The sequence below is a fragment of the Cherax quadricarinatus genome, chromosome 46 (genome assembly GCF_038502225.1).
Source record: "Cherax quadricarinatus isolate ZL_2023a chromosome 46, ASM3850222v1, whole genome shotgun sequence".
Classification (NCBI taxonomy): domain Eukaryota; kingdom Metazoa; phylum Arthropoda; class Malacostraca; order Decapoda; family Parastacidae; genus Cherax; species Cherax quadricarinatus.
In genome coordinates, this window is record NC_091337.1 from 8,289,380 (window position 1) to 8,300,047 (window position 10,668).

General features: G+C 37.9%; 1 protein-coding gene across 1 annotated transcript in view; it reads right to left on the bottom strand.

Moving 5' to 3' along the window:
- The window catches only part of Vps13D (vacuolar protein sorting 13D), a 328,982-nt gene that overhangs the window by 109,604 nt on the left and 208,710 nt on the right, over nt 1–10,668 (bottom strand). The window contains exons 49-50 of the mRNA XM_070094401.1: nt 7,683–7,935; nt 183–336 (exon numbers count right to left, since the gene is read on the bottom strand). Coding sequence (XP_069950502.1) covers nt 183–336; nt 7,683–7,935 — 407 coding nt within the window. The remainder of the gene's footprint in view (nt 1–182; nt 337–7,682; nt 7,936–10,668) is intronic.

Here is a 10,668-nt window from a genome sequence, read left to right on the forward strand (position 1 = left end):
GCTAATGAAACAAAAAAAGAAAACATATGCATTTCCTTCCTTTGTTGAAAATAGCTAATAGACAAAAAAATTATATTCCTTAATTGTTTTTACTATGTACTGCACTATATCACTAAACAATATTTTCATACAGCACAATAACTTTAACAAGTGTACTTACTGTACTATATATTGTTACTCACCTCCAAAACTAAGAGCAGAGTTGTCCAGTTGAATGTCAACTGGGCAATTCAAAAGATTTGTAAGAAGCAAGGCTGACCTCACAGTTACTAATTTTCGAGCTGATCCATCAAGTGTCACTGCAACTATCACCCGAGCACTTGGTAGTTCATAACTCTGCAAATATAAATAAAAAAAAAATCTTCAGGATACTACCATAGGGTACAGGCAGGCCCCACTTTGCAGTGGTTCACTTTACAGAGTTATGCTAATACAACAATTTTCAATTATACCCATTCTTCATTTATTAAAACTTCCTACAATAAATATATTTACCACTCACGCAAAGCTAAGGAAGAAAAATATTTGTACTGTACAGTGGATCCCTGGTATATGATATTAATTCATTCCTGAGAGCTCATCGTATGCCAAAATTATCGGAAGGCACATTAATTTTCCCCATAAGAAATAATGGAAATCAAATTAATCCGTGCAAGACACCCAAAAGTACTATGAAAAAAAAGTTTTACCACATGAAATATTAAGTTTAATGCACACAAACTGAAGACATGCACAGTTAGTAGTACTCTACTAACAATAGAATACATGACACTTACCTTTAATGAAGATCTGGTGATGATTGATGTGATGGGAGGAGGGGAGAGTGTCGAAGTTGTTAATGTTTAGAATGGGAATCCCCTTCCATTAGGACTTGAGGTAGCAAGTCCTTTTCCGGGGTTACTTCCCTTCTTTTAATGCCACTAGGACCAGCTTGAGAGTCACTGGACCTCTGTCGCACAACAAATCTGTTCATAGAGCTTTGTACCTCCCGTTCCTTTACGATTTGTCTAAAATGGGCCACAACATTGTCATTGTAATAGTCACCAGCACGGCTTGCAATAGCTGTGTTAGGGTGATTTTCATCCATAAAGGTTTGCAGTTCAACCCACTTTGCACACATTTCCTTAATTTTTGAAGCAGGCACAATGGATTCCACAACTGGCATAGACTTCTCAGGGTTAGCCCCAAACCCTTTAAAATCTTTCTTAATTCCCATACTAATTCTCACCCTTTTTACCACAGGGTTGGCACTAGAAGCGTTCTTGGGGCCCATGGTGACTTATTTTGCAGAAACAAGCACCAAAAACACTGTGATAATATGGAATGTACCGAATGTATGCTTAGATGCAAGCACACTGGCTGGCTTGTAAATACTGGCACTCACGTGGACGCGTCCCGGACGAATCGTGTGTGGCGGGTTTTTTAATGAGTGGCGAGGCAAAATTTTTGCGTTAAAACGTATCGAATACCGGATTTAACGTATACCGATGCCATCGAATGCCAGGGATCCACTGTATATGCATTTTTAGGCCTAGCTATACTGCTCACTTAATATATGATAGAGTAAACATATTATCAGGCTTTAATATGCACTTGAGAGTGGAAAAAACTACGAATAACTTTACAGCTATTTTTGCTTCATAGCAGTAGCCTAGAACCTAACCTGCTGTATAAGCGGGGCCTTCCTGTACCTAGATATAGTACACAGTTAAATTAATTCATTAATAAGAAAAGGAAAATCTGCTGGGAAAAATTAAATCTATTTTTTTTGTTAACCTAACCCTTTAAGTGTTAGTATCGTAGTACTACAGCTTAGAAGCCAGGGTCAGTCCCATACACAAATAACCCGCACATAGAAGAGAGGAGCTTATGACGATGTTTCGGTCCGACTTGGACCATTTACAAAGTCACACTAACCAGACTCACGAAATTGTAATGACACGATTGCAAACAAACCATACCACGGGCAGGGATAGAACCTGCAATCAGAGAGTCTCAAAACTCCAGACCGTCGCATTAGCCACTGGACCAGCTAGCCACAATAAGATTCATCCAACTAGGTATATTTCTACACCATAGGAAGGTTAGCATAGGCACCACTGTGACCACAAATGCAAGTTTTTTACAGACGAATCTCCAGCTGGTGTGGCCGTGACAAACTTTAGCTCAAGTCCCCTCAAAGCCGTTAACATGACTCATGAAATCGTAATGACACGATTGCAAATAAACCATACCACGGGTAGGGATAGAACCCACAATCAGAGAGTCTCAAAACTCCAGACTGTCGCATTAGCCACTGGACCATCTAGCCACAATAAGATTTGTCCAACTAGGTATATTTCTACACCATAGGAAGGTTAGCATAGGCACCACTGTGACCACAAATGCAAGTTTTTACAGACGAATCTCCAGCTAGCGTGGCCGTGACGAGCTCTAGCTCAAGTCCCCTCAAAGCCGTTAACATAACTCATGAAATCGTAATGACACAATTGAGGGGACTTGAGCTAGAGTTCATCACAGCCACGCTAGCTGGAGATTCGTCTGCAAAAACTTGCATTTGTGGTCACAGTGGTGCCTATGCTAACTTTCCTATGGTGTAGAAATATACCTAGTTGGACGAATCTTATTGTGGCTAGCTAGTCCAGTGGCTAACGCGACGGTCTGGAGTTTTGAGACTCTCTGATCGCGGGTTCTATCCCTGCCCATGGTATGGTTTTTTTCACACTAACCAGGAGAGCAGGATGGGTGTATATATAGGCAGGAGGTGATAGACTCTGCCTTCTCACATGCTAAACATAATTTCTTCTCTCCCAAACTCTCTACTCCTGTGAATTCTTCTGTCCTATGCCTTCCCTACATTTCCAGTCTTTCTAATCTCAACAACTCTCTCCATTCCTCAGACATCACACTTACTTTCCACCAGACTAACACTCTTCACACAAATCTCGTTCATACCTCTCCTCCCTCTACAGGTGCTCCTGGTGTCCACTCTATTTCTTGTTCCTCCTATCCTCTTCAATACTTTGGAGACACTGGTTGATCTCTTTCTGACAGACTTAGGGAGCACAAAAATAGTGTTAGGCTTGCCGACACTAACAATGCTCTTTTCTGTCACGTCAGAGATCACAGCCATCCTATTGACTGGTCTTCTGCTAAAACTGTCTTCCCTACTTCCAACTTTAACAATCGCCGTCCGGTTGAATCCTCTCTAATACACAACTTTCCTTGTATGAATCTTAGTCCAGGCTTCGTCTCAGTAGATGCCTTCCTCTCTCACTACATTGTAAAATGCTCCAAACTTCAGAACACTCATGATCTAACCTGATTCCTCCTTTTTTCTTCTTCTCCCTCTTTCCCTTTCCTTTTTCTCCTTTGGGTTGTCTTCCTTCTGCCCTGTGTATTTGTTCCTTCTTTATTTACCTATTTATTTGTTTCTTCCCCTCAGTGATCTTGCTCTTACCCTCTGTGGGCACCAGCTCTCTTGCAGTGCTCCTCTTTCTTAGTATTTGACTGGCCCCTCCTTCTCTTACTACCTCCCCACTACTTCCTCCTTCCACCTCCACTACTACCACTACTACTTCCTCCTGCCTATATATACCCATCCTGCTCTCCTTCTCGTTAGTGTGACTTTGTAAATTGTCCAAGTCGGACCGAAACGCCGTCTTAAGCTCCTCTCTTCTATGTGCAGGTTATTTGTGTATCGTTCCAGTCACGGTATTGTGCCTTTTTTTGTTATTCAGTCCCATAGTTCTACGCCATGAACTCATCTCACTCAGATAAGCTGTGAGTGGTAAATTTGGGCCTAGAAGTGGGAGAATGGGTCTATGTGGTAGGTGTGCACTATATAAAAAAAAATCCTGCATCAAGTAGTGCATAATGGGAAAAAACTGCGACCATGTTTTTGGTTTAAAACAACAACTTTGTAGTGTATGCTCATGTGGTTTTTATGGTTATATTCTCAGTTTCTTGGTTTCATTTCATAGGGTGGAAGATATATTACAGAGATGACTTTGATTGGTTTCAGGGCGGAAAGAAGCTTGAAATTGAGCTCAAAGTAACGGAAAGCTTCGATTTTTGCCGACATTCCAGAGTACACAAATGATGTCACTCGTCCAATACGTGTCCATCTATTCAGTTTAACGGGCTTTCAGGAATTCACTGACAGTATTTAAACAATTATTACAATAATGCGCTGGTCTACATAACAGTAAATTTTCTATTTTTTTTTTTTTTTTGTGAATAAAAATTCTAAATGGAATTCATGCATAGTATTGGAGAGGCATAGGGACATAACTAATGAACAGAGGAAATGTTATTTTAATACCATGAATGTCTGCACTGTTTATTTGGGACTATTTTGAAAAATGACATTTCTTGAATTTTATGTAAAATTGGCCAAATTACTAATTTCTGATGACTTTTTTGGGTAGTTGAAATAGTGGAATGGGCCGTTTCTTGTACTCAATCGACAGAAAGAATGGAAGGCATACTAGCAAAATAGCTAAGACTCCGGTTGACTGCAATAATGTAACTGGCCTAAAATCAGACTCAAGGTGAGTAAATTTGCCAATGCATAAATATCGCTGACAGCAAAATTTGCAAAAGCGTAATTTCATCAGTTTTTTTCATTAAATTACGTACTTTTTGTTTTATTACCTCCAGAAAAAGATTGTCTACCATTTCATAAGAAAAAATATTTTTTTTTTTAAATTTTCCAACTCTGAGAGCAAGTTTGAAAGCAGGGGTCCCGACCCTGAGAGGGTTAATAACAAAGTACAGTACATAATGCCTTGCATAATACGGTTCTGAATAGTATGGGTTTTGATATAATATGGTAGGAAAGAGGGAGATTATTTCCCAGTAAAAGTAGGCCTTAGACAAGGATGTGTGATGTCACTGTGGTTGTTCAATATATTTATAGATGGAGTTGTAAGAGAAGTAAATGCGAGGGCCTTGGCAAGAGGCATGGAGTTAAAAGATTAAGAATCACACATAAAGTGGGAGTTGTCACAGTTGCTTTTTGCTGATGACACTGTGCTCTTGGGAGATTCTGAAGAGAAGTTGCAGAGGTTGGTGGATGAATTTGGTAGGGTGTGTAAAAGAAGAAAATTAAAAGTGAATATGTACAGGAAAGAGTAAGGTTATGAGGATAACAAAAAGATTAGGTGATGAAAGATTGGATATCAGATTGGAGGGAGAGAGTATGGAGGAGGTGAATGTATTCCGATACTGTATTTTGGAGTGGACGTGTCAGCGGATGGGCCTATGAAAGATGAGGTGAATCATAGAATTGATGAGGGGAAAAGGGTGAGTGGTGTACTTAGGAGTCTGTGGAGACAAAGAACTTTGTCCTTGGAAGCAAAGAGGGGAATGTATGATAGTAGTTTTACCAACGCTCTTATATGGGTGTGAAGTACGGGTGATGAATGTTGCAGCGAGGAGGCGGCTGGAGGTAGTGGGGATGTCATGTCTGAGGGCCATGTGTGGTGTGAATATAATGCAGAGAATTCATAGTTTGGAAGTTAGGAGGAGGTGCGGGATTGACAAAACTGTTGTCCAGAGGGCTGAGGAAGGGTTGTTGAGGTGGTTCGGACATGTAGAGAGAATGGAACGAAACAGAATTACTTCAAGAGTGTATCAATCTGTAATGGAAGGAAGGCAGGGTAGGGGTAGGCTTAGGAAAGGTTGGAGGGAGGGGGTAAAGGAAGTTTTGTGTGCGAGGGGCTTGGATTTCCAGCAGGCATGCGTGAGCGTGTTTGATAGGAGTGAATGGAGACAAATGGTTTTTAATACTTGACGTGCTGTTGGAGTGTGAGCAAAGTAACATTTATGAAGGGATTCAGGGAAACCAGCAGGCTGGATTTGAGTCCTGGAGATGGGAAGTACAGTGTCTGCACTCTGAAGGAGGCGTGTTAATGTTGCAGTTTTATAAACTGTAGTGTAAAGCACCCCTCTGGCAAGACAGTGATGGAGTGAATGATGGTGAAAGTTTTTCTTTTTCGGGCCACCCTGCCTTGGTGGGAATCGGCCAGTGTGTTAATAAAAAATAATAATAATGGTTTGTAAATTTAATAATATAAATTTTATTTACCATATTTTACAAGACTATTTCCCTCTGTTCTTCTTACATCATTGCTTAGGGTTTCAAATTATTAAGTTTATTTAAGTACAGGTACACATAAATAGTCACACAAATTATCATAGTAACATGTGTATAAATTACCTAGAATAACCCAAATAAGTCAGACAAGTGACTTATTTCCACTGGGGTCCTTGATTTCCATTGTCTGTCTTTGTGTACTGAATGGTTCTTCAGTTTTCTTGTGACTGGTAATATTTTTTGTGTCTTTGAATGTTACTCAATTTAGCTGTAATTGAACATTTGCGTATGTACAATACATACGTGAATTGGACCTGACTGCCCGTGTTCTCTTTCTAATCGCTGTCTCAATGTGTGCAAGTGAAATGAATGTGTTTATGGCTAAGACTGCATATTGATTTGTGATGGTTTTTTCAAGTTTATTTTTTAAAGTTTACTGAATTTACTATTTAATAAGAGTACATACATTTTATTTTCTTCTTATTCTTTTTAGTAATTATTACAGGAAAAGGGGTTACTAGCCCATTGTTCCCGGCATTTTAGTTGACTTTTACAACACGCATGGCTTACGGAGAAAGATTCTTATTCCACTTCCCCATGGATATAAAAGGAAAAGTAATTAGAACAAGAGCTAAGATAAAATCAAAGAAAACTCAGATGAGTGTGTATAAATAAACGTGTAGTGTGACCTAAGTGTAAGTAGAAGTAGCAAGACGTACCTGTAATCTTGCATATTTATGAGACAGACAAAAGACACCAGCAATCCTACCATCATGTAAAACAATTACAGGCTTTCGTTTTACACTCGCCTGGCAGAACGGTAGTACTGCCCACAGAAGAATTAACATTGGATGAACTATCAATGTTAACTGCAACAGTAGTAGGTGCTTGTGACTTCATAATGAGAGCAGATCCAAACACTGAATGAGGCAGAGTTAGGCAGGCATTACAAAATGATATTCGGTACTATAAAGATATGTACAGTATGCTGATAAAAAGAAGTAAAAATTGTGAAAACTATGTTGGTCAACTATTTTTCAAAATAAAAATGATCTTTTTCTTTATGCATAGCATATTGTTTATTTACAACTATAACAAAAAGCCTTAGTACTACTATTTTTTCATTTTAATCTTTTGCATTTTTTTTTTTATTTGCAAGTGTGTGCAAGAGTTTCCTGTGAACTGATTTGTACTCAGCAAACTGCTAAATATTTTCGTGATCTGACATACATAATCGTATTACTAGAACAAATTACACTGAAACACATTATAATACCTCACTCAGTACGGTATCACACAGTATGACATTTTTGACACAATTTAACTGTACTATACAAGGTATTGTTGTATGTGCTTAAATAAAAGGTTTTCAGTACAGTATTTAATTTCTCAAAAAAAAAAAAAGAAATGAAAAACTAACTGCAAAGAATAAAACAGGCTAATTAAACTACATAATTCCTTTATGATTCATAAATATATACAGTATAGCTTTAACAAAGCAGAAATGAAATATAAAGGATTGCATGAGATAAAAAACCCTGATGCAGTCAATGAATGCCATGATGTTATTGACAACACTTACAAGTGCTGTGGCAGCTGAAGGTTGTGAAGAAGCTAATCGGAAGAAGACTCCAACTTTATCCACTGTAATAGGTCCAACAGGCTGCCACCCATCCACCTTTACTAATAACTGATGAGCCTTCAGTTCATGGGTATCATGATGACGTTGCTTCCCACGGCCCTCAAAGGAAAATGGTATAATTTGCCCTGCAGGTACATATATCCAATCCATCTTTGGCATTTGATTCAGAGCTAGGTTTTCCATTTCTGCCATACTGTTAATAAAAAACAAATACCAGTCAACACAGAGATGAAAGATAAATAAAAAGTTCTTTGTAAGTTATTTAGCACTGACTGCTCAGTTATGTACCCACTCAGCTCACACACTGTGGTTCAGCCCCCGGTATCTGAAACCATTAGAGCATGTTTCCTAAAGACACCTACTGTGCCTGTTCACCTAGCAGTAAATAGGTACCTGAGTACAGTGGTACCTCATGATACGAAATTAATTCGTTCCAGAGGGCTATTCAAGCGCTGATACCAAATGAATTTGTTCCCATAAGGAATAATGTAAAGTAGATCAATCCATTTCAGACCCCCAAAAATACACTTACAAAAGCACTTACAAAAATACACTTACATAATTGTTTGAGTTGGGAGCAGTTTGTATCCCAAGGTACCACTGTATTAGCCTACTAATGTGGGTCACATCCTGGAAACAAAATTAACCTAATTTGCCCGAAATATTGTGCATAACAAGGGGCTTTCTATACAGTATGTCAGTGATATCAGCTAGGTCTGGATACATTGTACATGTACTTGAAGAAATTAAGATTATTATAATTATTAATTTTTTTTTCAACACACTAACCATCTCATACTGAGGCTACATTTTTATACTCACAGAGCCTTAACCCTTTCACTGCCTCCCGAGATGCAGATCTGTCTTGATCATTTTTTTTTTTTTAACAAGTCGGCCATCTCCCACAGAGGCAGGGTGACCCAAAAAGAAAGAAAATCCCCAAAAAGAAAGAAAATCCCCAAAAAGAAAGAAAATCCCCAAAAAGAAATTACTTTAATCATCATTCAACACTTTCACCTCACTCACACACAATCACTGTTTTTGCAGAGGTACTCAGAATACAACAGTTTAGAAGTATATACATATAAAGATACACAACATACCCCTCCAAACTGTCAATATCCCAAACCCCTCCTTTAAAGTGCAGGCATTGTACTTCCCATTTCCAGGACTCAAGTCCGGCTATATAAAATAACCGGTTTCCCTGAATCCCTTCACTAAATATTACCCTGCTCACACTCCAACAGCTCGTCAGGTCCCAAATACCATTCGTCTTCATTCACTCCTATCTAGCACGCTCACGCACGCTTGCTGAAAGTCCAAGCCCCTCGCCCACAAAACCTCCTTTAACCCCTCCCTCCAACCTTTTCAAGGACGACCCCTATATATATTTATGTTAATTTATTCTACTGTGGGGTGTATTTATGATGTTTATATGTTACATAGTGTGTTTATTATATAATTTTGAAAAAATATCATAGATGAATTAATGGAAATGTCTACAGCATTAACGTAAGATACGACATTTAATGAGCCCGAGAGATTACGTATTGTGTTAAGATAAGAGAGACTCTTAGTGATTTTTATGTGTACCTGCACACCAGCACAGTGTGTAAGTATATTTAGGTATAGGTACACATAAGTATAATTATCAGAGTACATATAAAATATGCAATAACTTTAAAACACTTGAAATTTTGGAAAGCTTCCAGACATAATAGAGAGATGAGCTCACGAAGAATGTAAACAAACTGGGTGGGGCATACTGTATTTGAAAGACCACTCACCTTATAGCAAGTTTTGGTCATAATTTGAAATTGCCATATTAGCGGAACGTCATGAGGCGAAACGCCATAAAGCGGGGCCCTACTGTACATGTCAACTGGTGGGTCTAATATGCTTTCACAAATGCACTGATATTATTTATACCATTTTTACAGTAATGCAATATTCTGCATAACAGTAAATCTTCTATTTTTTGTGTGAATAAAAATTCAAAATGGAAAGCAAGCATAATATAAGAGGGGCCTGGAGATGTGACTAATGAACAGAGAAAAATGTTATTTTAGTGCTAGGAATGTTTGTATTGTTAACCCTTTGACTGTTTCAGGCCCCTCTCTGAAACTGTCATTCTATGTCGCCAAATATTCAAAAAAAAAAAAAATTATTTTTTCTTATGAAAATGTTAAGATTATTTTTCTGAGTGTTTTAGTCCAAAAAAAAATTTTTTGCCATTGGTACTTACCGAGATATAGAGCCGTGAAGTTTGCAGAAAATGAGCCGCGTATGGCAACAGCGGCGACTGCCGCTCACCCGGTAAACTTTAGTTTACTTGTATTTGAAGGTTTGTTGTTTTTTTCACTATTTTATTTTTTCACATAACTTATGTGGCCTATGAGACCAAAGTAAGGTGCAATGTATATATATACACTCGTTGTATACAACACAATAAGCACACAAACATAATTATCAATATATTGTTTACAAAACTTGTTTACACAAACAAACAATTATTATTATTATTATTATTATTATTATTATTATTATTATTATTATTATTATTCTTCTTCTTCTTCTTCTTCTTCTTCTTCTTCTTCTTCTTCTTCTTCTTCTTCTTCTTCTTCTTCTTCTTCTTCTTCTTCTTCTTCTTCTTCTTCTTCTTCTTCTTCTTCTTCTTCTTCTTCTTCTTCTTCTTCTTCTTCTTCTTCTTCTTCTTCTTCTTCAGCATCACCTTCTTCTTCTTCTTCTTCTTCTTCTTCTTCTTCTTCTTCTTCTTCTTCTTCTTCATCATCAACTTCTTCTTCTTCTTCTTCTTCTTCTTCTTCTTCTTCTTCTTCTTCTTCTTCTTCTTCTTCTTCTTCTTCTTCTTCTTCTTTAGCTTCTTCTTCTTCTTCTTCTTCTTCTTCTTCTTCTTCCTTCTTCTTCT